Source organism: Papio anubis, chromosome 13 (genome assembly GCF_008728515.1).
Source record: "Papio anubis isolate 15944 chromosome 13, Panubis1.0, whole genome shotgun sequence".
Taxonomy (NCBI): Eukaryota; Metazoa; Chordata; class Mammalia; order Primates; family Cercopithecidae; genus Papio; species Papio anubis.
The window spans coordinates 103,182,919-103,206,516 of record NC_044988.1 but is presented as its reverse complement, the minus strand read 5'-3'; the positions used below and the strand labels follow the sequence as shown (position 1 = coordinate 103,206,516).

Genomic DNA, 23,598 nt, shown 5'->3' with positions numbered 1-23,598 from the left:
CTGCTGGTTCGGTTGCGTTATTGTAGATCGTCATCCATCATCGCCACCATCCGCCACCTGCACCATGATCATTCGCCATCGTCGCCTGATACCACCCATCACCACGGTAATCGCCGTCGTTGCCGCGAATACGGTAAATCACCTGCGTCCATCGCATCCGCCGTCACATCCGCCATCACGCCATCATCCGCCATCAAACGCGTGCTAAATCATCCGCGCCGCCGCCGCTGCCGATTGCCGCCGTCATCATCATACCACCGTTGTCGTCATAAATCGTTGACGTCGTCGTTGCCACCATCACGCCATCATGAAATCGTCATAAGTCATTTACTTAAATCATCCTCGCAAAATCACCACCGTCGTCGCCGTCACGTCATCGCCATCCTTAAATCGTCGCCGTCGTTGCCAAATCGTTGTAAATCATGCGTCATGCGTTGATTGCGCCACCACCACTTTACGTTGCCGTCGTCATCCGTCACCGCCGCCATCCGCCACTTTATCATCGCCGTCGTTGACATCGTCGTTGCCACAGTTGCCGTCGCCGTCTGCCAAATCGTCGCCGTCGTCATGCCGCCACCCGCCACCGTTACCGTCGTCATCCGTCGCCGCCGTCACCGTCGCCGCTGTCGCCGTTGTTGCTGTCTGTCGTCCATAAATCATTGCCATCGTCACCGTCGCCGTCGTCACGCCGTTCACCACCAAATCATCCATCACCACCATCGCAAAATCGTCACCGCAAATCATCCGCCATAAATCTTGTAAATCATAAATCATAAAATCGCCGCTGTCATCATAAATCATCCGTAAATCGTCGTCACGTCATGCGTTGCCGTCATCCGTCGCATCATAGTCTTCATTGTGCTATCGTCATAAGTCATGACCGTCATCGTTGCCTGCGTCGTCGCTTATCGCCGTCGCCGCCATCCGCCATCGTCGCCATTCCGCACCGCCACCATTGCCGCAAATCATCAGATCCTGCCACCGTCGCCATAGTTAAACGTCGTTGCCGTCGTCGCCGTCCGCCGTCGCTCGCCCGTCGTCACCGTCATTGCCAATCATCGCCATCGCCGCAAATCGTCGTCACTTAAATCGCCATCGTCGTCACCGCCGCCGTTGCCGCCGTCGAAATAAATCGCCACCGCCGTCCGCATCCTTGCACTTTATCGTCGCATTCACGGTAAATCGTTGCCAGAGATCGCCGTCGCCTCATCGTCGACGTCGTCCGCAGTCAATCGCCGTAAATCAGATCGTTGCCATCGTCCACCACCTTCACCATCAAATCCGCACCATCCGCCTGCCGATTTACCGTCATCCTCCGTCGTCACCACCGTCCGCCATCACCACTATCGCCGTCGTTGCCGTCGTCGCGTAGAATCCGCAAATCGTTGCCATCATAAATCGCCGTCGTCGCACCGCCATTGCCGCCATCATCCGTCGCCACCGCCACCACCATTGCCGCCGTCATCCGCCGCAAATCGCCATGGGCTGCCGTCAATCGCAAATCGCCGTCGCCGCAGATCGTCCATGATCATCGTCCGCCTGCCGTTGCCGTCATCGTCGCAACTATCCACTATCATCCACCATCCTGTTCCGTCATCCATTCCACCATCCATCCACCACCATCATCCACCATCCACCATTCATCCACCATCACCATCCACCACCATCATCACCATCCACTGCCACCATTGCCACCGTCATCCACCACCACCACCGTCACCGCCAATTAACGTCAATCATTACCATCACCATCATTCATCACTTGTATCATCACCATCACCATCATCCATCCATCACCACCATCCTGCCGTATCATCATCCTGCACCACCATTGCCACCAAATCCATCATCCACCACCACCATCACCAAATCCGCCACCTATCATCCGCATTCATGTCATCGTTGCCAAGATCGTCACCTGCCGTCGGCGTCGTCACTGATCGTCGCCGTTGTCGAGATCGTTGCCATCGTCACCGCATTCACCGTCGTCGCCATCACCGCCTGCCGCTATCGTTGCCGTCACGCCGTCAGGCACCGCAGATCGTCATCACTATTGTCCATCCGTCGTTATAAATCTCAATCACTGCAAATCCGCCATTCACCGCAAATCCGCAAATCTTTTCACCACCGCAAATCCACTCGTTGCATAAATCTGCAAATCGTCATAAATCCGGCATCGTTATCCGCCACTGTCGTCATAAATCGTTCCTGCATCCGCCATAAATCATCATCGATTACCATAAATCACCGTGCGCCTGCCGCAAATCACTGCGTTATACCATAAATCGCATCACCGCTGGATGATCAGTCGACGCCGTCGATCGTCTGCATAATCGCCGTCCGCGCCGCCACCACCACCACCGCCGCCGCCGCCAAATCCGCCAAATCCGCACCGTCATCGCCACCACCGTCATAAATCATGGGTAGTCGTCGGCACCTGCATCCGTCATCCGCAAATCCGCACCTGCCACCACCGCCGCCGCCGCCGCCGCCGCCGCCGCCTGCAAATCCGCGCCGATCCGCCAAATCGCCGCACCATCACCATGATCACATCACCACGACCATCACCAGCACCACCATCACCATCATCACACCATCACCATTATCATCACCATCTAGCTGCCACCACCATCACCACCACTACCACCATCATTGCCACCTCCATCATCACCACCATCATCATTATTTAGCAGGAGTGACAGGCTCCCACCATTCCTGCCCCCACCATATGGCACAAACAGAAGATATTCCTAAGGCAGAGATCTAAAAATACTTAGAGCAATGAGAACATCTCTGCTCCTGTTGCAAAGATAAGTTTAGGACAGCATAATATAAATTCCAAGAAATCAGTAAAGGATCCATTTTCAGACCATCTTTAAACAGGAACATCTTGTTCTGGTTGAGAAAGCATCAATCGCACCACTTCATTCCTTACCCACATGGGGAAGGTTGTCTCCATGCATGGAATGTGCAGTGCTCTTCTGTCTTTCCTGTGCCTTCTCCGGGTGGAGGTGGGGGGGGCATGGAAAGGGAAGGGTACCCGGTGGCAAGGGAAGCACAGAGCTTTGAGTCTGCAGCACGCTTGGTGGCACAGGCCCTAGGTGTATACTACCACTGGCTCTAATACCAGATCTTCACCCAGAATGTTGCTCAAAAGACTTATGAATGAAGTACTCTTATAATGGGGTGATTGCAGACCATCATGTAAAGTTAGTGAATTGTTCCCAGATCTATGGAGAGACCTGAGATGCCAGTGGCACTGTCCCGTGGAATCCAGGGCAAAGACACTGTGTAAGCCTTCCTGTCTTCCTTTCCTCCTGTCCCAGGGGGCATATGAGGAGGTGAAGTTGGCCAAAACATATAGAAAGGCTTGAAAATGCTACATCGTGGCTGGGCACAGTGGCTCACGCCTGTAATCCCAGCACTTTGGGAGGCCGAGGCGGGCGGATCACCTGAGGTCGGGAGTTTGAGACCAGACTGACCAACGTGGAGAAACCTTGTCTCTACTAAAAATACAAAATTAGCCAGGTGTGGTGGCGCATGCCTGTAATCCCAGCTACTCGGGAGGCTGAGGCAGGAGAATCACTTGAACCTGGGAGAAGGAGGTTGCAGTGCGCCGAGATCACGCCATTGCACTCCAGCCTGGGCAACAAAAGCGAGACTCCGTCTCAAAAAAAAAAAAAAAGGCTGGCTCTGGTGGCTCACGCCTGTAAGCCCAGCACTTTGGGAGGCCAAGGTGGGCGGATCATCTGAGGTCGGGAGTTCGAGACCAGCCTGAGCATCCTCTCCATGTTTAGTGGAGAAACCCCGTCTACTAAAAATACAAAATTAGCCAGGCGTGGTGGCACATGCCTGTAATCCCAGCCACTCAGGAAGGCTGAGGCAGGAGAATCACTTGAATCCGGGAGGCAGAGGTTACAGTGAACCGAGATCACACCACTGCACTCCAGCCTAGGCAACAAGAGCAAAACTCCATCTCAAAAAAAAAAAAAGAAAAAAAAAAAAAGTTACATTGTATGACCCAGAAATCTCACTCCTAGGAATTTTTCCTAAGGAAATCATGGATGCTAAAAAAAAGCCAAAAAACAAACAAAAAAACCCCATAATGCTATAAGCATCTTTATCAGAGCTGTTTACACAAAGTGAAAAATTGAGAACAAGCTCAATGCTCAGCCCGTGTGATAGGGATGGCTTAGGTCAGCTACAGCACATCAAGCAAGACGGGAGGCCACACAGCTGCCAGAGCCAGGAGAGGAGGAGGCTGTGGGAATGCTTGCAATATAAAAAGCATGCTATCAACTTTAACAATACCATTCTCCCCCCAAAAATTTACAAAGTCTTAGGAAAAAAGACTGGAAGAACCCATAAACTCCTACCTACACTCTCCTTCCCCAATTTTTATTTAGAAATAATTGGCTGATATTTTTATTTTTAATTTAATTAATTAATTTAGACAGAGTCTGGCTCTGTCACCCAGGCTGGAGTGCAGTGACGCAATCTTGACTCACTGCAACCTCCGCCTCCCGGGTTCAAGTGATTCTTCAGCGTCAGCCTCCCAAGTAGCCGGGATTACAGGCACTCATCACCATGCTCGGCTAATTTTTGTATTTTTAGTAGAGATGGGGTTTCACCATGTTGGCCAGGCTGCTCTCGAACTTCTGACCTCAAGGGAATCCACCTGCCTCAGCCTCCCAAAGTGCTGGGATTACAGGGATGAGCCACCATGCCTAGTCACGGCTGACATTTTTAAAAGCTCCTCAGGCTGGGTGCGGTGGCTCATGCCTGTAATTCCAGCAATTTAGGAGGCCGAGGCAGGCGGATTGCCTGAGCTCAGGAGTTTGAGATCAGCCTGGGCAACACAGTGAAACCCCGTCTCTGCTAAAATACAATTAGCCAGGCGTGGCAGCGTGTGCCTGTGGTCCCAGCTACTCGGGAGGCCGAGGCGGGAGAATTGCTTGAACCCGGGAGGCAGAGGTTGCAGTGAGCTGAGATTGCACCACTGCGCTCCAGCCTGGGCGACAGAGCAAGACTCTATCTCCGAAAACACACACACACACACACAAAAGCTCCTTAATTGCTCAGAGAGCAGTCAGCCACTCTGCCTCGGTGGCTTGTGAGACAAGGGGGCCAACCCCACAGCCAGCCAGCAAGGGAGCAGGGCAGGGGCAAGGACTCCAGGCCCAACCATTCAGGGTGAGGCTGTGGAGCTGCACAGACTGAGGCCTGGCCCAGTAGCGGCTTCTGACAAGGCTCCTGCTGCTGCGCGGCCAGCCCTAAACCTGCTGGGTCCCTGCCACCACCACAGAGAGGAGGGCGTGCCAGAGACTCTTGCAGCAGCTCTCTCACCCTAGTCCCTCTGTTGATCTGGACCTCCCTGTCTCGGACACACAAAGGGCTGTCCTGCAGGCCTACACCTCCCTATGCCCTGCTAGCCCTGGTGAGGAGTGCGGTGGAAGGGCTCAGGGCCTGGTGTGTGACCTTAGCCCTGTGTGACCTTCAGCCAGTCCCCATCCTCTCTGGGCTTGGCTCCCTTTTGGTAAAACTGGTGACCCAGCACTGGGTAGCATGGTGTCCCCCAATGAGGTGGCCTGAATTCAAATCCTCTGGGAAATTGTGTGACCTTGGCTAGTCTGGCGCTGCCTTGAGCCTCACTGTCTTTGGCTATAAACAGGGTCATTGTTTCTGCTTTACAGGGTTGACGGGAGATGAAGTGAGTCGGTGCCTGGCATACAGCACGTGATGTGTAAATGGTAGGAGGTGGTGGTGATGGAGTAAAAATTAGCATTGCTTCCCCATCAAGGTGACAGAGCTTCACGCACCCCCACGTCTACCCCAACCAGATTTGTCTCTGGGAGTGCTGGCAGCGAGGAATCTAGCTGCCGCATCAGGAAGCTTCTCCAACATGGGAAGAGCTTGTGTTGGAGAAAATCACAGCCACAGAACCACCTGGCGTGGGATGCACAGGCTTGGCCTCTTACCTGCTTTATCACACGCTTGACTTTGGTTTCCATTTCCTCCACCACCAGGTTCACCCCCAAGGCCCCAGGATTCAGCTGATACAAAACCTACCAGCAAGGAAGAGAAAAGCTTTCAGGACATGCACACAACTTATCCCTTTCCAGAAGCCCAGCTCCAGCTCCTTTTCCGGTCCCGGTAACTCCCCTGTCAGGCTGGCAGAGCAAGTGGCTCCACCCCATCTTGCAATAGAGGAAACGGCCCAAGGAGGGCAAGAAGCCTTTCAATGGCAGGACTCTGATCTCACCTATTTGGGGCCGATTCTGGAGCTCTTTCTTCTACAACCCTGTATCCCTCCCCCAAACTGCAATGAGGACTGGCTGGGCACTCAAGAGCAAGAACCTCCCAGAGGAAAAGGGCTTATTCACTCTCTGTAGATCCGTGCGACCTCAGCTTCCAGCATCCACCTCCAAACTGGCTTCAAACAAGAAAGTAACCAGTCTTGTGGCTGGTACAATCAGGAAGCCATTGTGTGCCTGGCATGGTGCCAAGCACCTCACAGCCACCCTATGCAGTGGACACCATTGCTACCTCTGTGTTTACATTGGGGAAAACTGAGGCACAAGGAGCTAGGTCCTTGCCTGAGGCTATGTCACTAGAAAGCAGGACACTGCCTGGGGTAACTCTGAGGGTCTGACCTTAGAGCCTGTGATTTGAGACAAATTTGCAGAGAGATGGCCACCAAGTCAGAACTCTGTGCAGAGACCAAGTACTATGGGGCAGGGGGCCGGGCCGGAGATTGCTGGAGGCTAACATGCATCTGAGGACTGGGGGAGGGAGGGCAGGATCCAGAGGAGGAGATATGAGGATGGAAGCCTGAGCCTAGGGACTCTCAGAGCCTAAAAAAGATTTAGGAGTCTGTAATCCAGCCTTGTGAGCAGCCTGCTGGATATTCTAAGCTGGGGTCCCCAACCTAGTCTGTGACCTGTTTAGGAACCAGGCTGCACAGCAGGAGGTGAGCAGCAGGCAATGGAGCAAAGCTTCATCTGTATTTACAGCCGCTCCCCATGGCTGGCATTACCACGCAAGGTCCGCCTCCTGTCAGCTCAGCAGCAGCGTTAGATTCTCATAGGAGTGTGAACCCTATTGTGAACAGTGCACGTGAGGGATCCCGGTTGCACACTCCTTAAGAGAATCAAATGCCTGATGATCTGTCACTGTCTCCTATCATCCCCAGAGAGGATCGTCTAGTTGCAAGAAAACAAGCTCAGGGCTCCCACTGATTCTACATGATGGTGAGTTGTGTAATTATTTCATTATGTATTACGATATAATAATAGAAATGAACTGCACACTAAGTGTAATGTGCTTGAATCATCCCGAAACCATCCTCCCGCCTCCATCTGTGGAAAAATTGTCTTCCACAAAACCGGTCCCTCGTGCCAAAAAGGTTGGGGACTGCTGGTTTTTTTGTTTTGTTTTGTTGTGTTTTGTTTCTGAGACAAGAGTTTTGCTCTTGTGGCCCAGGCTGGAGTGCAATGGTGCTATCTCGGCTCACCACAACCTCTGCCTCCTGGGTTCAAGCAATTCTCCTGCCTCAGCCACCCGAGTAGCTGGGATTACAGACATGCGCCACTACGCCCGGCTAATTTTGTATTTTCAGTAGAGACGGGGTTTCTCCACGTTGGTCAGGCTGGTCTCGAACTCCCAACCTCAGGTGATCCGCCCGCCATGGCCTCCCAAAGTGCTGGGATTACAGGCGTGAGCCACCGAGCCTGGCCAGGGACTGCTGTTCTAAGCCACAGGGGGCTGAGGGCAGAGCTGGTGTGAGAGCGTTCAGGCTTAGGCAGCAAGTTAAACAGTAAAATGGACCTATATCTTAGAACAAGTCTATTTTTTTTCCAAAAGCAGGTATATTCCTGAAAGGTCTATTTTTTTTTCTCTGAAAAGTAACTTTATTTAAAAAATTATCTGGCCACCAGAAGCTCATCTGCGTCACCGCTGACAACGCCCTATAGTCCTCTCACACAAAGACAATTCTTCCCAAGTGACAAAAATCTAATCCGCAAACTGTTTCCAAGCGAATGCGGTTTTCACAAATGCTGAATCTAACATTTAATAAAGTTTACATATCATGTATAGAAGCATTTAATTAAACATTCACTTTTATTTTGCAGCTTTCCTTTTGTGTTTTGTAAATTTTTTAGGTCTCAAATATTTTCAAAGACCCACACTGCAGGGGTGTTTTTAGGGGACTGGGGGCTCCCAATTACGTACTCGGGATGTTCCCGGGGGTCCTGCCTCGGTGGACCCAAGCGCCCAGACCCCGGGCACAAAGGATAGAGGAGCTGCCCCACGCCCTCAAATACTCAGCCAGGGCTGAAGAATCCTTAGTCAATTCACAAAGGGGGAAACTGAGTGGCAAAGGGCACCCAGGAGGTCACCGTTGGAGGCCCCCCGGGTTCAACCTAGGAGCTGGAGGCCAACACTGACTAGGGCGCGGGTCCCTCGCCGCCCTCGGTCGGAACCGCCGGCCGCAGCTCCAGGGTTGGCGACCGTTACCCCACGGAGCCCCCGCCTCCCCGCAGGGAACACTCGGCACCTGGTACTTGTCCATGGGCTCTCCGGGGTACCCTGGGCCTCGCTCCCCCTGCGTGGGGCGCCTGCCATCGGACTCTGGCCCAAGCATGTTCAGTAGCTACCGCGTACGGGCGAGCGTCCACCCCTGACCCCACCCCGTGTGGGTCAGTGGGACCCGCGGGACCCTCCCCGCCCGAACGGCGTCCTCGAGGCATCCAAGCGTCCCTCCCGCGCGCTGGCCCCAGACCCCCCCCAGGCCTGCCCCCTTAAAGGGGACGCGTTCCGCCGGGCCGGGAGGTGCCGCAGGGCCTGCGCGCGGTGGGCGGGGCCTCCAGCGTGAGAGGCGTGGCGTCGAGCGCGGCGTGGGTGACTTCGAGCGGACCGGTCGGGAGGCTGGGGACGGTGCATGGCCCCTTTAAGACGCGCCGGGGCGGACCCGGGCGGTGCGCTGCCCCTTTAAGGCTTGGCCTACGTGGCAGCCGCTGGAGCCGCAGCCGACGCGGAGCGAGGCCGGCCGCCGGGCACTTCCTGTGGAGGCCGCAGCGGGCGCGGGCGCCGACGGGCGAGGGCCAGCGAGCGAGCGAGCCGAGCCGAGCCGAGCCTCCCGCCCTCGCCATGGGCCAGAACGACCTGATGGGCACGGCTGAGGACTTCGCCGACCAGGTGCGGCCTGCGGGCCCCTCCCCCGGCCCCGACCCAGGCCGCCCGGGCCGCTCCGGAGTCGGCCTCCCCGCGAAGGGCGCCAGGCCCGGGCCGCCCCCCGACTCCTTGTTCCCACAGAGGGGCTCACCGCCCGGGCCCTCCGCCCCGGCCTGGACACCCCCAAACCCGGCCTGCGGGCCCGGTCTCCCCTGCCCGCCGGGCCGCTCCCGGAGCCCGGGCCTGGGCGCCCTGCCTGGCCAGCCGCCCCCACCCTCCAGCCTGCCCGGGGTGTGGGCTGTGGGGGTTTCCTCGCGGGCCGGCGGCGCGAGTCCTAGGGTTGGGTCGGGTCTGAGGCTCGCGGGGAGCGCCTCGGCGTTTGGAGCTGCTGGGGGTTCCCCGCACGTTTTTCCTCTCCGTGGGTCTCCCGGAGGCGGGCTGGGAGCTTGGGGACGAACGGGGACCGGGGGTCCTCCCAGAGGAAAGGGGGCGCGCTGGCGTGCGCCCCAGCTGCAGGATGCCACAGCACTTTTTCTTTTTCCCAGATGTGCTGGACTCTTGGGGTCCCTTTGACCCTGTCTGCATCTCTCCCTCGCCGTTTGGACTCTGCCCTGGGCTGGATTGAGTGGGGACCTGTACACAGCCCGGGAGGAGGGGAAGGTTATCTCCCTGATAGTTTCCTTCCAGAAGTGTCCAGGTGGCATTCTGAGCAACAGGGAAGCACTTGAAACAGGCGGTTGGGTAACTGTTGAGAGCATTCGGAAACAGGGTGGACAGGATCCGATCCTACAAAGTGAAGGGACACGCAACTCCCTTCCCTCTTTCTTGATTAAGCTTGGCAAAAAAAAAAAAAAAAAAAAAAAAGTGGTGCTGGTTACGCAGATTTATGCCTTTTACTTCTAAAAGAATCCCGTTATGTCGACAGATTAACAGCCTTATCCCCGCAGGGAGAGCCTTCTGTGGCCCACTTGCCGTTCTTTCCTCGGTTTACTTAATGTGTTTGTGTGGCTTTGCTAGAGTTTTAAGTAGTGATGGTTAAATTTTTAAATTTTTCTGGAGGTGGTAGTGAGTCATCAAACCCTGAGGCCTAGACTTATTGGAAGGCTTGTGTATGTGTGGTTTTAAAAAAAAAAAAGAAAAGAGTAAGTGACTGTTTTCTAATCAGCTATCGAGCTTTTCCGGCCCTTCTGACGGGTGATCTCTTTCTGGTGTGACCTCACCGTCGGTTCTCATTGCAACACTTTCCTGTGAGCCAGTATTTTAAGTTTTTGGGGAAAAAGTGTATCAACTTGACGAAGCAGTTTTTTCCTAAGGTCCTGATTTTGTGCTTAAATATGCAATTTTATTTTTTTTTAAATTTTTTGTTGTTCTTTGAGACAACGTTTCGACCTTGTTGTCCAGGCTGGAGTGCAATGGTGCGATCTCAGCTCACCACAACCTCTGACTCGCGGGTTCAAGTGATTCTCCTGCCTCAGCTTCCCGAGTAGCTGGGATTACAGGCGTGCACCATCATGCCCGGATAATTTTTTTTTTTTTTTTTTTTTAGTAGAAACAGGGTTTCTCCATGTTGGTCAGGCTGGTCTCGAACTCCCGACCTCAGGTGGTCCGCCCGCCTCAGCTTCCCAAAGTGCTGGGATTACAGGCATGAGCCACGGCGCCCAGCCTTTAAAGACACAATTTTAAAACTGTGTCCCTTACAAAAACAATTCATATCAAAAGCCCCCAAGAACCAGGTAGACCTTTTAGGTTTGTCAGTTTTCATTGACATAATTTATAGTGACCCATTTATATTTCTCCAAGTCACAACTCCCTAAGAAGATGGCTCCTCATAGCTGAGGGAAGGATGAAAGTTACATACACTCACTCTTTGTCCTGGAAAACCTGGGATTTGCAAGTGAATTTCATAACCAAATCTAGATCAAATGTCTCCAGTCACGCTGGTGCCCACTAGCAAATGACAGACTCTCCTCCTGACAAAAAAAGTTCCCAGTCTCTTCACATACTCCTTTCTTGATGATTTTTTTTTTCTGTTTTTTGTTTTTTTTGAGACAGAGTTTCGCTCAGGCTGGAGTGCAATGGCTCGATCTTGGCTCACTGCAACCCCCGCTTCCCGGATTCAAGCAATTCTCCTGCCTCAGCCTCCTGAAAGCTGGGATTACAGGTGCCCGCCACCACGCCCAGCTAATTTTTTTGGTATTTTTAGTTGAGACGGGGTTTCCCCATGTTGGCCAGGTTGGTCTTGAACTCCTGACCTCAGGTGATGCTCCTGCCTTGGCCTCCCAAAGTGCTGGGATTACAGGCATGAGCCACCCCGCCCGGCCTTTTCTTCTTGTTTTGTTATTAATGGTTTTTTTTGGAGACAGAGTCTCACTGTGTCACCCAGGCTGGAGTGCAGTGGCACTCAGCTCACTGCAACCTCCAGCTCCTGGGTTCAAGCTATTCTCCTGCCTCAGCCTCCTGAGTAGCTGAGATTACAGGTGTGCGCCACCACGCCCAGCTAATTTTTGTGTTTTTAGTAGAGACAGCGTTTTGCCATGTCATGTTGTCTAGGCTGGTCTTGAACACCTGACCTCAGGTGATCCGCTTTGGCATCCTAAAGTGCTGGAATTACAGGTGTGAGCCACCGCGTCCAGCCTTCTTCATGTGTTCTGTTATGTTTTAAATGAAAGAAGCAGTAGCTTGGAACTGGAAAGGCTCTTGAGGGGGCACAGAGTCAACCTCTCCCAGGTTACTGAGAGGAGGCCAAACACATGCAGGCTCCTAGACTTGCCTGTGGCCACTGAAGAAAAGCCGGGTCTTGGTCCCCAGCGCCCCCAGTCCCTGGTGTTGCTCTTCTGGCACAAGTCAAGGGAAGAGCACTGGCGGGTGAAGGGGCTGCTCACATACAAAACCCAATGGGTTAGGACCATGTCTGTAAGGTAGCGCAGGCTGCCGCCGTCAGATGATCTCATTAGAGTCCGCCTGGGTGGTGGCAGAGCATGGCTGCGGGAGCTTCCATGCCCTTTTGCGGGCAGCTTGGGAGCTCAGCGACTTGTACTCACCCAAACCCCAATCAGACAGACACAGGCAGGTTAATAGGGTTCGAAGTCAAAATATGGCTTCTTGTGGACAGAATCTGACCAAGCCCAGGTGGGGCTTTGTTTCTATTTATCCACATAGTACTTAAAGCTGCCAGACCAGGCTTTTACATGAAAATGACCTAATTTGAAGCCAATAGGGGATTACCATGGAAGTCACTGATCAGATAAAGTGACACATCCATTTTTTCTCATTTTCAGAAAACGAGCAAAGCTGAAGTGACAATATTTGACCAGAAAGTGTGGGCTGCTGAAAGCAAGACCTAAATAAGCTTAGTTTCCCAGGCCCAGTGTCTTCTGATATTATGACAATGACATTAAGTCTTTCACTGGGCCAGGTGCATGATAGACATTCCTTGTGTGACCTTCCTGACTGCAGGAGGTGGACCAGAGCGTCTCCATCTTCAGATGGGCAGAGGGAGGTTGGCTGGCTGCACTGGCTCGTGGTGGGCTGGAGACTGAGTCCACGTCCTTTTACCCCAAAGGCTGGGTTCCTCACTGCTTGGTGGACTGTGACCTTTCCTTCTGGTCTGCAGAGGCTGGTCCACGGGGACGAGCAGTCCGGTTAGTTTCTGCTGGCAGGCTCCTCGCAGCTGCATCTCTTGTCTCTCTGCCTCTGGCATTAAGCTCCTTGCTCTGGCAGCCAGGGACAGTGTCCTCTTGCTCCCGGGAGCCATGTTCTGTAGAAACTGCTGAGGCATGCTCTATGCAGGAGCTGGGCATTTGGAAGCCATGGGAAGGGGCCAGAAACTCTAATGAACTCAGCAATCCAAACTAATGTCCATGCCTGCAGCTGCTCCTCATTGCCTATTAGACCCTCTGCAAAATGTAGCTTCTAAGCAATTTATACCCATAAACAGCAATATTAGCACTTAATGGGTTCTGCCTGGTGGCTCATCACCAAGGTGACAGAAAAGCTGCATGGGGCCTTCCTCTCCAGTGTGGCCTTTGGTGTTTTTAACCTGTCCTCAAGAGTGGCAGAGCTAGTCCTGGGCCCTGGGAGCTGGCCTTGGCCCTAGCTGAAATGCTGGGGAAGCGAGGATGGGCCTGAGGACACCTGAACCCACAGGTGGCACAGGCACTGCAAGGCTCCCGATGAACACCGTGCTGGTGGCTGTCTGGTGTGGCGAGGTCCTGTGACAGTGGCAGGCTCTGTCATATCCTGCCCTATACCATGAAGGAGTGGGGAGAGAAGGCAAAGAGGAGCTGACTCACTTTTCTTTGTGCAGTGATCTTAACAGGAGGTTAAAACACAGCCACCTCGCTCTTTAGGGGAGTGCGGGGGAGAAGCAGGGGAGGTTGTGGTTAGCGAGCCTCCTCCCAGAACATGGGGCCCAGTCGTTCTCAGTTACGTCTTTCCTACAGTTGGGATTTTGATCACACAGTTTTTTAGTAAAGCCAGGCCATCATCTCCCACATTGGGCTGGCGACACCTTTTCTGGCCCTGCAGGGTGTGGTGTGAACCTATAGAGCAGCACGGGAGGGAGGCTTGGGGAAGTTCTGGAGCTGCAGTGAGCCAGTGAGCTGGAGCCGGCTCTGACAGGCTGATGTGAGGGAAGCTGCTGGGCCGAAGGTGCTCATTTCTAGGATGTGTGGGACCTGAGTTGGGCTTTGAACGAGGCAGCCCCAATCCTTGGTGATCAAGTGCCTTTTTCCTCGATGTTCTCATTCACCACTAATTTGCAAGCCGCTTTCCTCAATTTCTTTCTGTCCTGAGTGTGAAGAGAAAGTGGAGTTTTCTATGTGGCGTGGGAGCTGCAGGTGGCTGTGATAGTGATCACTGGATGCCCACGAAGTCATCTCTCAGGGTGGATATCATTAATTACGTTTCTAAAATCCCCTTCAGTCGTCTAAAATAACCACCCCTTTGAGAGAAATCTCAGTCTTCCTGTTAAGCTCCTCAGATGCTGTCACTGCTTATGAACCATATCCTGCTTGATGGCGCGGTTCTCGGAGAGACTTAATGAGAAGCTTGGCCACAGAGGTGAGCTAACTGTGTCATCTCCTTCCTGCAGCCTGCCAGGTCAACAGCCACCTCTGGCTCTGCTGTCACAGTTTTCTGGCAGGGGGGAGGGGGACTGTCAAAGGTTTTATGTGCTCGCCATGTTTACACAGGTCACCTGTGTGCTGGCTACCAGAAATGGCCTGAGTGCCTGCAGTTTGGCTGCTCTTGTCTGTCCTGGGGTGCTGTGTGTCCTTCCTGTGTTGGGGGCTCTTCTCTGCTGTGCTGAGGGGACACTGGCTTTGGGACATGTTCTAGAGTGGCATGACATGGTTCCAGTGGCCAATTTGAAGTAGTTGTGACCAACACGCATGTAGGAAATAAGGTTAATGTTGGGCCCTGGTCTTTAAACATGGCTTTTTCAGTGTTCAGTCCAAACAGATGCTCGTTAGATAGTGGCTGGTTTAAGGGAGACTGCATCAGCCTGACTTACAGCTAGTTAGCCTTCAGTCTGGACCAGGCTTGCCTTTGAAAACCAGAACAGCCAAGCAGTAGATGTGCTCAGTTCAGAATGCAGTACCTACATTTTTGCATATTTTTCCCCACAGCCAAGAGCTGTGTCTGTCTCCTCACCATATTCGCGCAGGGAAGGAGGTGTGAATTGCCTGTCCCACCTTCTCTCCCTTTTTTGCTCTTTAATCCTCTTGACCCAGACACTCCAATTAAGAGTTGCAGACTCATCAAAGAGCCTTTTAAACACTGCCTCAATCTTGTGGGCTGTGCACGTAGCAGATGAGCATGTTAAATGCGGGTCCTGCAACTGGGGGAAGCTTAGACCGCAGCCCATGGCTGGGCTGGTTTGCTTATCTCGGGCCAGTGAGTGCCTCACAGCTGTCATTTTAGAAGCAAGTCAGGACACCTCTGGTGTCTGTCTTGGGTGTGGATCACAGTCTACCTCTCTGCTGCTGTTGGGGTCCACGCCCCACACCCACACCCCACCCTGGGAGTCCCGCCATGGCTCCGTCTCATCTCAGAGGTCTGCACAGCCTCTTGTTGAGCTCTTCCTCCCCAGTGGTTGCTTCTCCCCTGGTTCAGATGAGGTAAAGGCCTGTGTCCTTGCTGGGGCTTCCCAGCTGGGCCACGACGTGAGGCCATTACTTGAGAGCAGTGGCACATCGCGTGCCGAGGTGGTGTGCTTTATCTCTTCCACGGAATATGGGTGATTACACTGTTGCTGGGCATTTAGAGAGCAACGGGGCCATGAGGCAGAACCTGGCGAGGGTGTGTGGCGTCACCTTTCCCACCACCCAGTGCGATGCGGGTTGCCTACCCTGTGCACGTGGGCATCTTATGCTGGTTCTCTGCATTGGCCCTAAAATTCACAGGGGAGTATTTGGGGCCTTTTAAAAAATGAAAAGTGAAACAAGGTCTTCCTCCTAGTAAAGCTGGAAAGAATCTTACCAACCATTAGTTCAGCTGGCCTCACTTTACTGTAGGATAGTAGAGACGCTCTCAAAAAGGGCGTGTCCAGGTCACACAGTGTGCTGGCTGGACGGTACCAGGGCAGGGTGAGATCACAGGGCCTCAGAGCCTCCGCCTGCGCTTCATCTCCCAAACCCGCTTGGTGATTCTCTGGGTATCTGTCGGTCACTGTGATTTCTCCCATCACTTCTGTGGAGTCAAAGGCTGAGTAAATGAGTGCAGAACTGACACTGCAGGGCACAGTGGATTTGGGGAGAATGGCCACCTGGCTTTGTAATCTCTGCCTTCGCTCTCTGCCACATGGGAGCCAATCCACAGTGCTGACCTAGCCAGGGCCCCACCTGACAGGCTAGAGAGTGATCTGAACACCCAGGGGCGTGGTAACTGAGATGGGCAGCTTCAGCAGTGTCTAGGACTTTGAAGCAACTTTAAAAAAGGCTGAAAAGTAAACACGCACATCTTCCTTTGTTCCAACAGTAGGTTTAGTCAGCCCTAGGAGGCCTGTGCAGCTGACTTTCGCTCACCTCCCATGGGAGTCAGCCTCTTGGGTGCTCTTTAGACTCTGGCTTCCCAACATGCGTTCGTGGGTGGGTGTCCGATCTTTCTCCGAAGGACTTGCTGTGTTACAGGATTTCTTTCACTTTGTATCTCAGTTTTGCATGAGTGATAAGAGAGAAGTGCATGGGGTAAAGCTGCGTGACATTTGTACCTGGCATCGGTAGTGCATGTTGGCTACCTAACCCAGCCGTCATAAATGACCTGACTCACAGCACAGCAGGAAGTCATAAATGTTTTCTTTCCCTTTGACATTTGACAGTGATTTCACACACTTGCATTTCATTGCTGTTGAAACAGCTGTCCATCCTATTTGTTAGTGTGTTTTAATTTGTTCGAGATTATGCAGGCTTTGACAAAATCTCAGTGCTTTCTAGCCATTAGTGGTACCAGCTTCATACTGTGCTGACAGTTGCTGCACACAGTCCCCAAGTCAGATCCTGAGCTTGCAGGGGAGAGCTCGGTCAGGGGCCGGGAAGCGCTAGCCCTGGTTTGCAACAGCACACATGTGCTGTCCAGAGCCTGGGGCTTCCTCCTGCGCTCTGGAGATTTTCGGATAACTGTAAACACGTGATCTTACTATTCAGTCAGCCATGTAGCCATCTAGGCCTGGCACCCTGGCTGTCACTTAAGCCAACCCTTGTTCTGTCAGGGTACTCTGGGCATCATTGGGCAGGCTGGGAGGTCCAGGCCCTTGACACCTCAGCCATGTGTGACCTGCAGGCTGGGGTCAAGTCTTGGCATTGCACCATCAGGTCTGCGAAGCCGCGGGAACCCCTTTCCACTGGGTTTCATATGCCCATTTGTAAGGTGAGGGGTTGGACCAGAGCAGCAGAGATGCCTGGCAAAGTGCAGTGGTGCCTCAGTAGGGAGGCTGCTGCCGGCATGTCATGGGCAGAGGCCTGGCTTGCTGCGTCATAGCCTGCAGCACCCAGGATGACCCACGGCAGAGTGGCCTGGCCTCAGATGCCGGTAGTGCTGAGGGGCAGAAGCCCTGGATAGATGACCTCTAAGTGCCTTTTCAGATGTCATTCTGTGATCCTAACTTGTAAATGCCTTTGACCGAAAAGAGCAGCTCTGTGTCTTGCTGCAGTGCCACCTTCGATGACTGTAATTGCCTGCCGAGGCACGGGGGAAATCACGGTGGCAGAGTGTTAGGGCTGCCGCCCGCTGGGGCCTGCCCCAGAGGGCCTAATGTCAAGTCATGCATCTCCGGGACTGACCCTTGGATTGTCGCATGTGTATAGACTCACAGGGTAGCGCTTGGGAGCAAGCACTGAGAGCCCCCTAGTCTGCCCTGGGAAGGCACCGAGGCTGACAAGAGCTCTTGCCTTCCGCAGCGTCTGTTCCTCATGCACACCCCGCCCAAGGACGTGCCCGGCAGCGGCCTGGTGCTCCCCACCGCAGCCACCTCACCCTTGGGTTTCTGTGGCCCTGCAGTTCCTCCGTGTCACAAAGCAGTACCTGCCCCACGTGGCGCGCCTCTGTCTGATCAGCACCTTCCTGGAGGATGGCATCCGCATGTGGTTCCAGTGGAGCGAGCAGCGCGACTACATCGACAGCACCTGGAACTGCGGCTACCTGCTGGCCTCATCCTTCGTCTTCCTCAACTTGCTGGGACAGCTGAGTGAGTGGCTCTGAGGGTGGTCAGGATTCACTGGGCGTCTTGTTCTGTGATCGTTAGCAGTTGGGAGGCTGTGTGTGAACTCGGTCTCCTGAGACTGCTGTCCCCCTCTTCTCCAGCTCAGCTGTGCCAGGCCAGGAGTCTGGTTCTGCAAGCCTTGGCAGGGACGCTCAGTCTCTAGCCCTGGGCTCACTGCTTTAGGGCTTGCTAAGGAAATAGGACATGGTGTCTGTCAGGGACCCACAGCAGGAGATGCTGGAGTCTGACTGGTCTGGGTGGATCAGAGAGGAACTAAGGCTGTCAAAGACAAAGGTGTCTAAAAAGGATAAGTAGATTGAGGTAAATGGAGAGGGGAGAGCATTCAGGAGCCCAGAATGAAGCTCGTGTTGGCTCAGGTCTGTCTTATGGCCTTGGTGGACCAGCTTCTGGTGGCAGTCCTCCCTCCTTTGTACATTAGAGGCCAAGGGATTTGCGCTTCCCACCTGTTCAGAAGCGCTCCACAGTAGAGCAGTTAATTGCCGGCCGCAGGTAGGTGGCTGACGTGGGAGCTGCCTGTGGGAAATGGCCCGTTCTTTATTATGGCAAGGGCTTAACTTTCTGGTGTTTGTGATAAGTCTAGTCAACTTACCATGTGTGGTCCTTGCCTATCATTAATTCTCCCAGAAGTTGCCTTTTGCTTGGATAGGTGGTTTGGCTGCCTCTGGACGAAAGGGCCAGCTGAGATGGCAGTGTACCGAGACAGTGCTCCCCCTAGCCCCGGCACCCACCCTCAGGCCCCCTAACCCTTGTCCTTCCCTCCAGCTGGCTGCGTCCTGGTGTTGAGCAGGAACTTCGTGCAGTACGCCTGCTTCGGGCTCTTTGGAATCATAGCTCTGCAGGTACACGGGCTGCGTGGTCGGGGCTCCCTTCTCTTTGCTCTGGTGGAGCAGAACTTCTGAAAAGACATCCTTGAGGGTTCAGTGTCACTCCCCTTTCAGCCCCTTGCATGTCTCTGACTGCCTGGAGCTCCTTTCTCTTCTGGGGAAGTCGTGAGCCCAAGCAGGGCTGTAGAGGCAGGCCATTCGGTACTGGACCATCTTTTGTCCCATTCCTGTGATTACCGTGACAAGGGGAGTCCCGAGCTTGGTTGCAGCCAGGATGCTGTCTTGTTATCACGTTGCTTCATAAAGAAGAATACCTGGCTATTCAGAATGAAATGCAGGGAACAGAATATCTGAATCCACATCAGTGGTCTCAGAATAACTTTGTTCTCTGGAACATCATAGCACATTTCTTGAGAAATACAGAACCACATTTTTGAGCTTAGATTTGTCCTTGGTCTCCTGCGGTGGTTTTGTGTGTTTTAGACTCCAGCTGACATTGGAGAGACTGTCTAACGTATTATGAAGTCTGTGGAAATGCCTGTGGAAAGGCCGAGACTCAAGTGTCTCTCTCTTCTTTCCCCTCAGACGATTGCCTACAGCATTTTATGGGACTTGAAGTTTTTGATGAGGTATGTGCATTCTGGTTGGTTTTAGTTGGTTTTAGTATACGCTGCTCATACAGGTTGAGCATTGCGAATCCAAAGTCTGAAATGCTCCAAAATGGGAAAAATCTTGGGCACCAACATGACACTCAAAGGAAGTGCTCATTGGAACGTTTCAGGTTTTGGATTTTCAGATTTGGGATGCTCAGCCGATAAGTATATAATGCAAATATGCCAAAATCTGAAACACTTTGGGTCCCAAGCATTTCAGGTTAGGGATACTCACTCTGTATTTCTAAACTCAGTTAACTATTGGTTGGAGTAGACTTCTTTGGGTCCAAACCAAGCTTGTCCAGCCTGTGGTCCACAGGGTGAATGCGGCCCAACACAAACTCATAAACTTCCTTAAAACATTGACAGCTTTTTTGCAATTTTTAAGTTTTATTTTTTAGCTCATCAGCTATCATTAGCATTAGTGTGTTTTATGTGTGGCCAAGACAGTTCTTCCAGTGTAGCCCAGGGAATCCAAAAGATTGGACCCCCTGTTCTAAATTCCGCCTCTTAGAAACAGGTTCTAAAGAGGATGTTGCAGAGCCCCTATAATAGTAGAGACTGAAACCGCCTCTTCTGACCCCTTATTTCACGGGCATGGGGACTCAGGGTCTGAGTGGAGGACAGGCCTGCCCACGGGGACCCAGCTGGTCAACACTGAAGCTGTGACTAGGACTCGGTTCTGTGTGTGTTCAGGTAGCCTATTGCTGTCGAGTTGTAAAGACATCTCTGTCTCTTCAGCTATGTATGGAACTATGTAAGGTTTTACATGGGTGTAACTTGAGTCTGAGGTCCTGTGCGCATGCCTGCCTGGTCCTGCTTGGCAGATCACTGGGTCTGGAGAAAGGGAAGTAAGAGCCTTCCTATACTGGCAGCAAGTTCTCCCTGCACCTGGTCTCACAGACAGGCCAGATCCTGGTGAGGCTTAGCTTCCAGCCCACATATCTGTTCCTCAGGAACCTGGCCCTGGGAGGAGGCCTGTTGCTGCTCCTAGCAGAATCCCGTTCTGAAGGGAAGAGCATGTTTGCGGGCGTCCCCACCATGCGTGAGAGCTCCCCCAAACAGTACATGCAGCTCGGAGGCAGGGTCTTGCTGGTTCTGATGTTCATGACCCTCCTTCACTTTGACGCCAGCTTCTTTTCTGTAAGTATTCCTACTTGCCTGAATGGGTCTGGTTTCCTGTCCTTTAGAGAGAATGCTGTCCCTCCCCCACCCCCTCCCTGCTCACCTCTCCCTGGTTGGGTACTAACCACAACCTGGGGGAGCTGCTCAAATGGAGCAAACTTTTTGGTCCCATTAAAACAGACCAAAACATCGTCACTCTTGTGTGTCAAGCCTTCCTTCCAGCAAGTGAAGGCCAGAACCTCTGACCTTGGTGGAGTGTGCTTAGCCCTTGCTAGGGCCAAGGCTCTCCACCCAGGCTCCCCTTACTCTTCTTTCTCTCCTCCCTGTTCATATCCTTCTCAAGGAGTTCCTGTGTGTCAGGTGTCAGAGGCAGGCCTCCAGGAGCTTCCAGAGCACATCTCTGGAGCTGACTGAGAGCGCTGGCTAGACAGTGTCCAGGAAGAGCTCCTGGTGCCATGGGGAGAAGAGAGAGGATGTTTCTGGCCTGGATGGCTGGGTGGGCCAAGAAGCACTTGGGAATTTAGTTATGGATAAGAGATTCATCTTGGTAAATCACAGCCTTTTACTAGTTAGGAACTTCAATCTTCCCCAAACCTTCCACATTTCAAAGCTGGTGCTTTATTGCCTCCTGCCTCCTCCCAGCTTTTATCTCCCCTCTTGCACCAGCAGCCGTCTCAGCAGTAGCTACATCAGCCTGATGGATAGACTTCATGATATGCAGCAGCTGGAACTTTTGTTTGTAAAGCATCTCTTTTCTTCACGTTCATTTTGAATTTCTTACGTTTCAACCTATGCAGATTGTCCAGAACATCGTGGGCACAGCTCTGATGATTTTAGTGGCCATTGGGTTTAAAACCAAGCTGGCTGCTTTGACTCTGGTTGTCTGGCTCTTTGCCATCAACGTATATTTCAACGCCTTCTGGACCATTCCAGTCTACAAGCCCATGCATGACTTCCTGAAATACGACTTCTTCCAGACCATGTCGGTGATCGGGGGCTTGCTCCTGGTGGTGGCGCTGGGCCCTGGGGGTGTCTCCATGGATGAGAAGAAGAAGGAGTGGTAACAGTCACAGATCCCTACCTGCCTGGCTAAGACCCGTGGCCGTCGAGGACTGGTTTGGGGTGGAGTCAACAAAACTGCCAGCTTTTATGTATCCTCTTCCCTTCCCCTCCCTTGGTAAAGGCACAGATGTTTTGAGAACTTTATTTGCAGAGACACCTGAGAATTCATGGCTCGGTCTGCTCTGGAGCCACAGTCTGGCGTTTGACCCTTCAGTGCTGGCCAGCCTGGCAGTTGGAGGCCTCCCCCATGCCAAGGCTTTGGAGTGAACAGCCCACTTGGCTGTGGCATCTCAGTCCTATTTTTGAGTTTGTTTTGTGGAGGTGCAGGAGGGCCTTCAGGCTGTGCTGTGAGCAGACACATTGGTATCACCATTCAGAGCACCCTCCCTCTTAGTTTTAAGTTTACGTTTTTAGCGAAAACTACTAAATGATGTTGGGTGGTTCAGCCAGACCTCAAAGCGGTTAAACCTCCCTGGTGTAAAATCACACCAGTGGCTTCAATGTTGTTTCTGCCCCGTATTGTAGTATTTTGTAGGAACAGTGAAAACATTTAGGGACACCCAAAGAATGATGCAGTATTAAAGGGGTGGTGGAAGCTGCTGTTTATGATAAAAGTCATCGGTCAGAAAATCAGCTTGGATTGGTGCCAAGTGTTTTATTGGGTAACACCCCGGGAGTTTTAGTAGCTTGAGGCAAGGCCGAGGGGCAAAGGAGTCCTTGGGGAAGCTGCTGGTCTGGGTGCTGCTGGCCTCAGAGCTGGCAGTGGGGAGGGCTAGTGAGACTACACACGGGGTGGCCCCAGCAGCAGCACCCCGCAAGCCAGCCTGGCCAGCTGCTCCTCGGACCAGCTTGGGGAGCTGCAGCCGCTGTGGCCAGGGGGTGTGGCGGGAGCTCCCAGCACTGGAGACCCACGGACTCAATCCAGTTACCTCACATGGGGCCTTTTCTGAGCAAGGTCTCGAAAGCGCAGGCCACCCTGGCTGAGCAGCATCCTCCTTTCCCAGCTGCACTCGCCCTGTGGGCAGCCCGACACGCCACTTTCCTGAGGCTGTTGCTCACTCAGATTGTCCGTTTGCTATGCCGAATGCAGCCAAAATTCCTTTTTACAATTTGTGATGCCTTACCGATTTGATCTTAATCCTGTATTTAAAGTTTTCTAACACTGCCTTATACTGTGTTTCTCTTTTTGGGGGGTTTAACTGCTTGTTGCTCCCTGTCGTCTGCACCATAGTAAATGCCACAAGAGTGGTCGAACACCTCTCTGGCCCCTAGACCTGTCTCCAGCGCTGCTGCGTCCCAGCCCCCAGCCTGCCTCCAGCTTGGCCTCTCGTCCGTTGGCTCTGCAGGGCAGCGGTGAGGCAGGTTTCTGCTCGTAAGTGCTTTTGGAAGTCACCTACCCTGAGGAGGGGCACCATTTTAACACAGCCGAGCTAGTCCCAACGTGTTTGCAAATCTTCCCCTGGTGGCCTACTTCCTTACCCCCTAATATTGGTAAGATGAAGCAACGGCTTCAGGACATGGGTTCTTTCTTCCTGTGATCATTCAAGTGCTCACTGCACGAAGACTGGCTTCTCACTGTTTCAACCTCACCAGGGCTGTCTCTTGGTCCACACCCTGCTCCCCATTAGTGCCGTATGACAGCCCCATCAAATGACCTTGGCCAAGTCAGGGTTTCTCTGTGGTCAAGGTTGGTTGGCTGGTTGGTGGAAAGTAGGGTGGACCAAAGGAGGCCACGTGAGCAGTCAGCACCAGTCCTGCACCAGCAGCGCCTCCGTCCTAGTGGGTGTTCCTGTTTCTCCTGGCCCTGGGTGGGCTAGGGCCTGATTAGGGAAGATGCCTTTGCAGGGAGGAGAGGGTAAGTGGGATCTACCAATTGGTTTTGGCAAAACAGTTTCTAAGATTTTTTTGCTTTATGTGGGAAACATCTAAATCTCATTTTATGCTGTATTTTATATCTTAGTTGTGTTTGAAAACATTTTTGATTTTTGGAAACACGTCAAAATAAATAATGGCATTTGTTGTATGCAGTGTGATCCTACAG

The 23,598-nt window shown here is 52.9% G+C and overlaps 2 protein-coding genes across 3 annotated transcripts in view; one reads left to right on the top strand and one right to left on the bottom strand.

Annotated features, from left to right (window-relative positions):
* Window positions 1-8,868, bottom strand: part of STKLD1 (serine/threonine kinase like domain containing 1) — a 29,016-nt gene extending 20,148 nt beyond the window's left edge. Inside the window, exons 1-2 of the mRNA XM_031654776.1 lie at window positions 8,558-8,868; window positions 5,979-6,065 (exon numbers count right to left, since the gene is read on the bottom strand). Of these exons, the coding sequence (XP_031510636.1) occupies window positions 5,979-6,065; window positions 8,558-8,644 (174 nt within the window). The 5' untranslated portion in view covers window positions 8,645-8,868. The remainder of the gene's footprint in view (window positions 1-5,978; window positions 6,066-8,557) is intronic.
* An 89-nt stretch (window positions 8,869-8,957) lies between these two features.
* SURF4 (surfeit 4) lies at window positions 8,958-23,580 on the top strand. Of its 2 annotated transcripts, none has more exons than XM_003911140.3 (6): window positions 8,958-9,198; window positions 17,671-17,857; window positions 18,656-18,732; window positions 19,303-19,346; window positions 20,327-20,513; window positions 21,293-23,580. In XM_003911140.3, the coding sequence occupies exons 1-6, from the start codon at window positions 9,151-9,153 to the stop codon at window positions 21,557-21,559; spliced, it is 810 nt and encodes a 269-aa protein (XP_003911189.1). In that variant the 5' UTR covers window positions 8,958-9,150; the 3' UTR covers window positions 21,560-23,580. The 2 variants fall into 2 exon arrangements, with proteins under 2 accessions (XP_003911189.1, XP_021782777.1); XM_021927085.2 differs by lacking the exon at window positions 8,958-9,198 and adding an exon at window positions 11,769-14,235.
* Window positions 23,581-23,598: the final 18 nt, after the last annotated feature.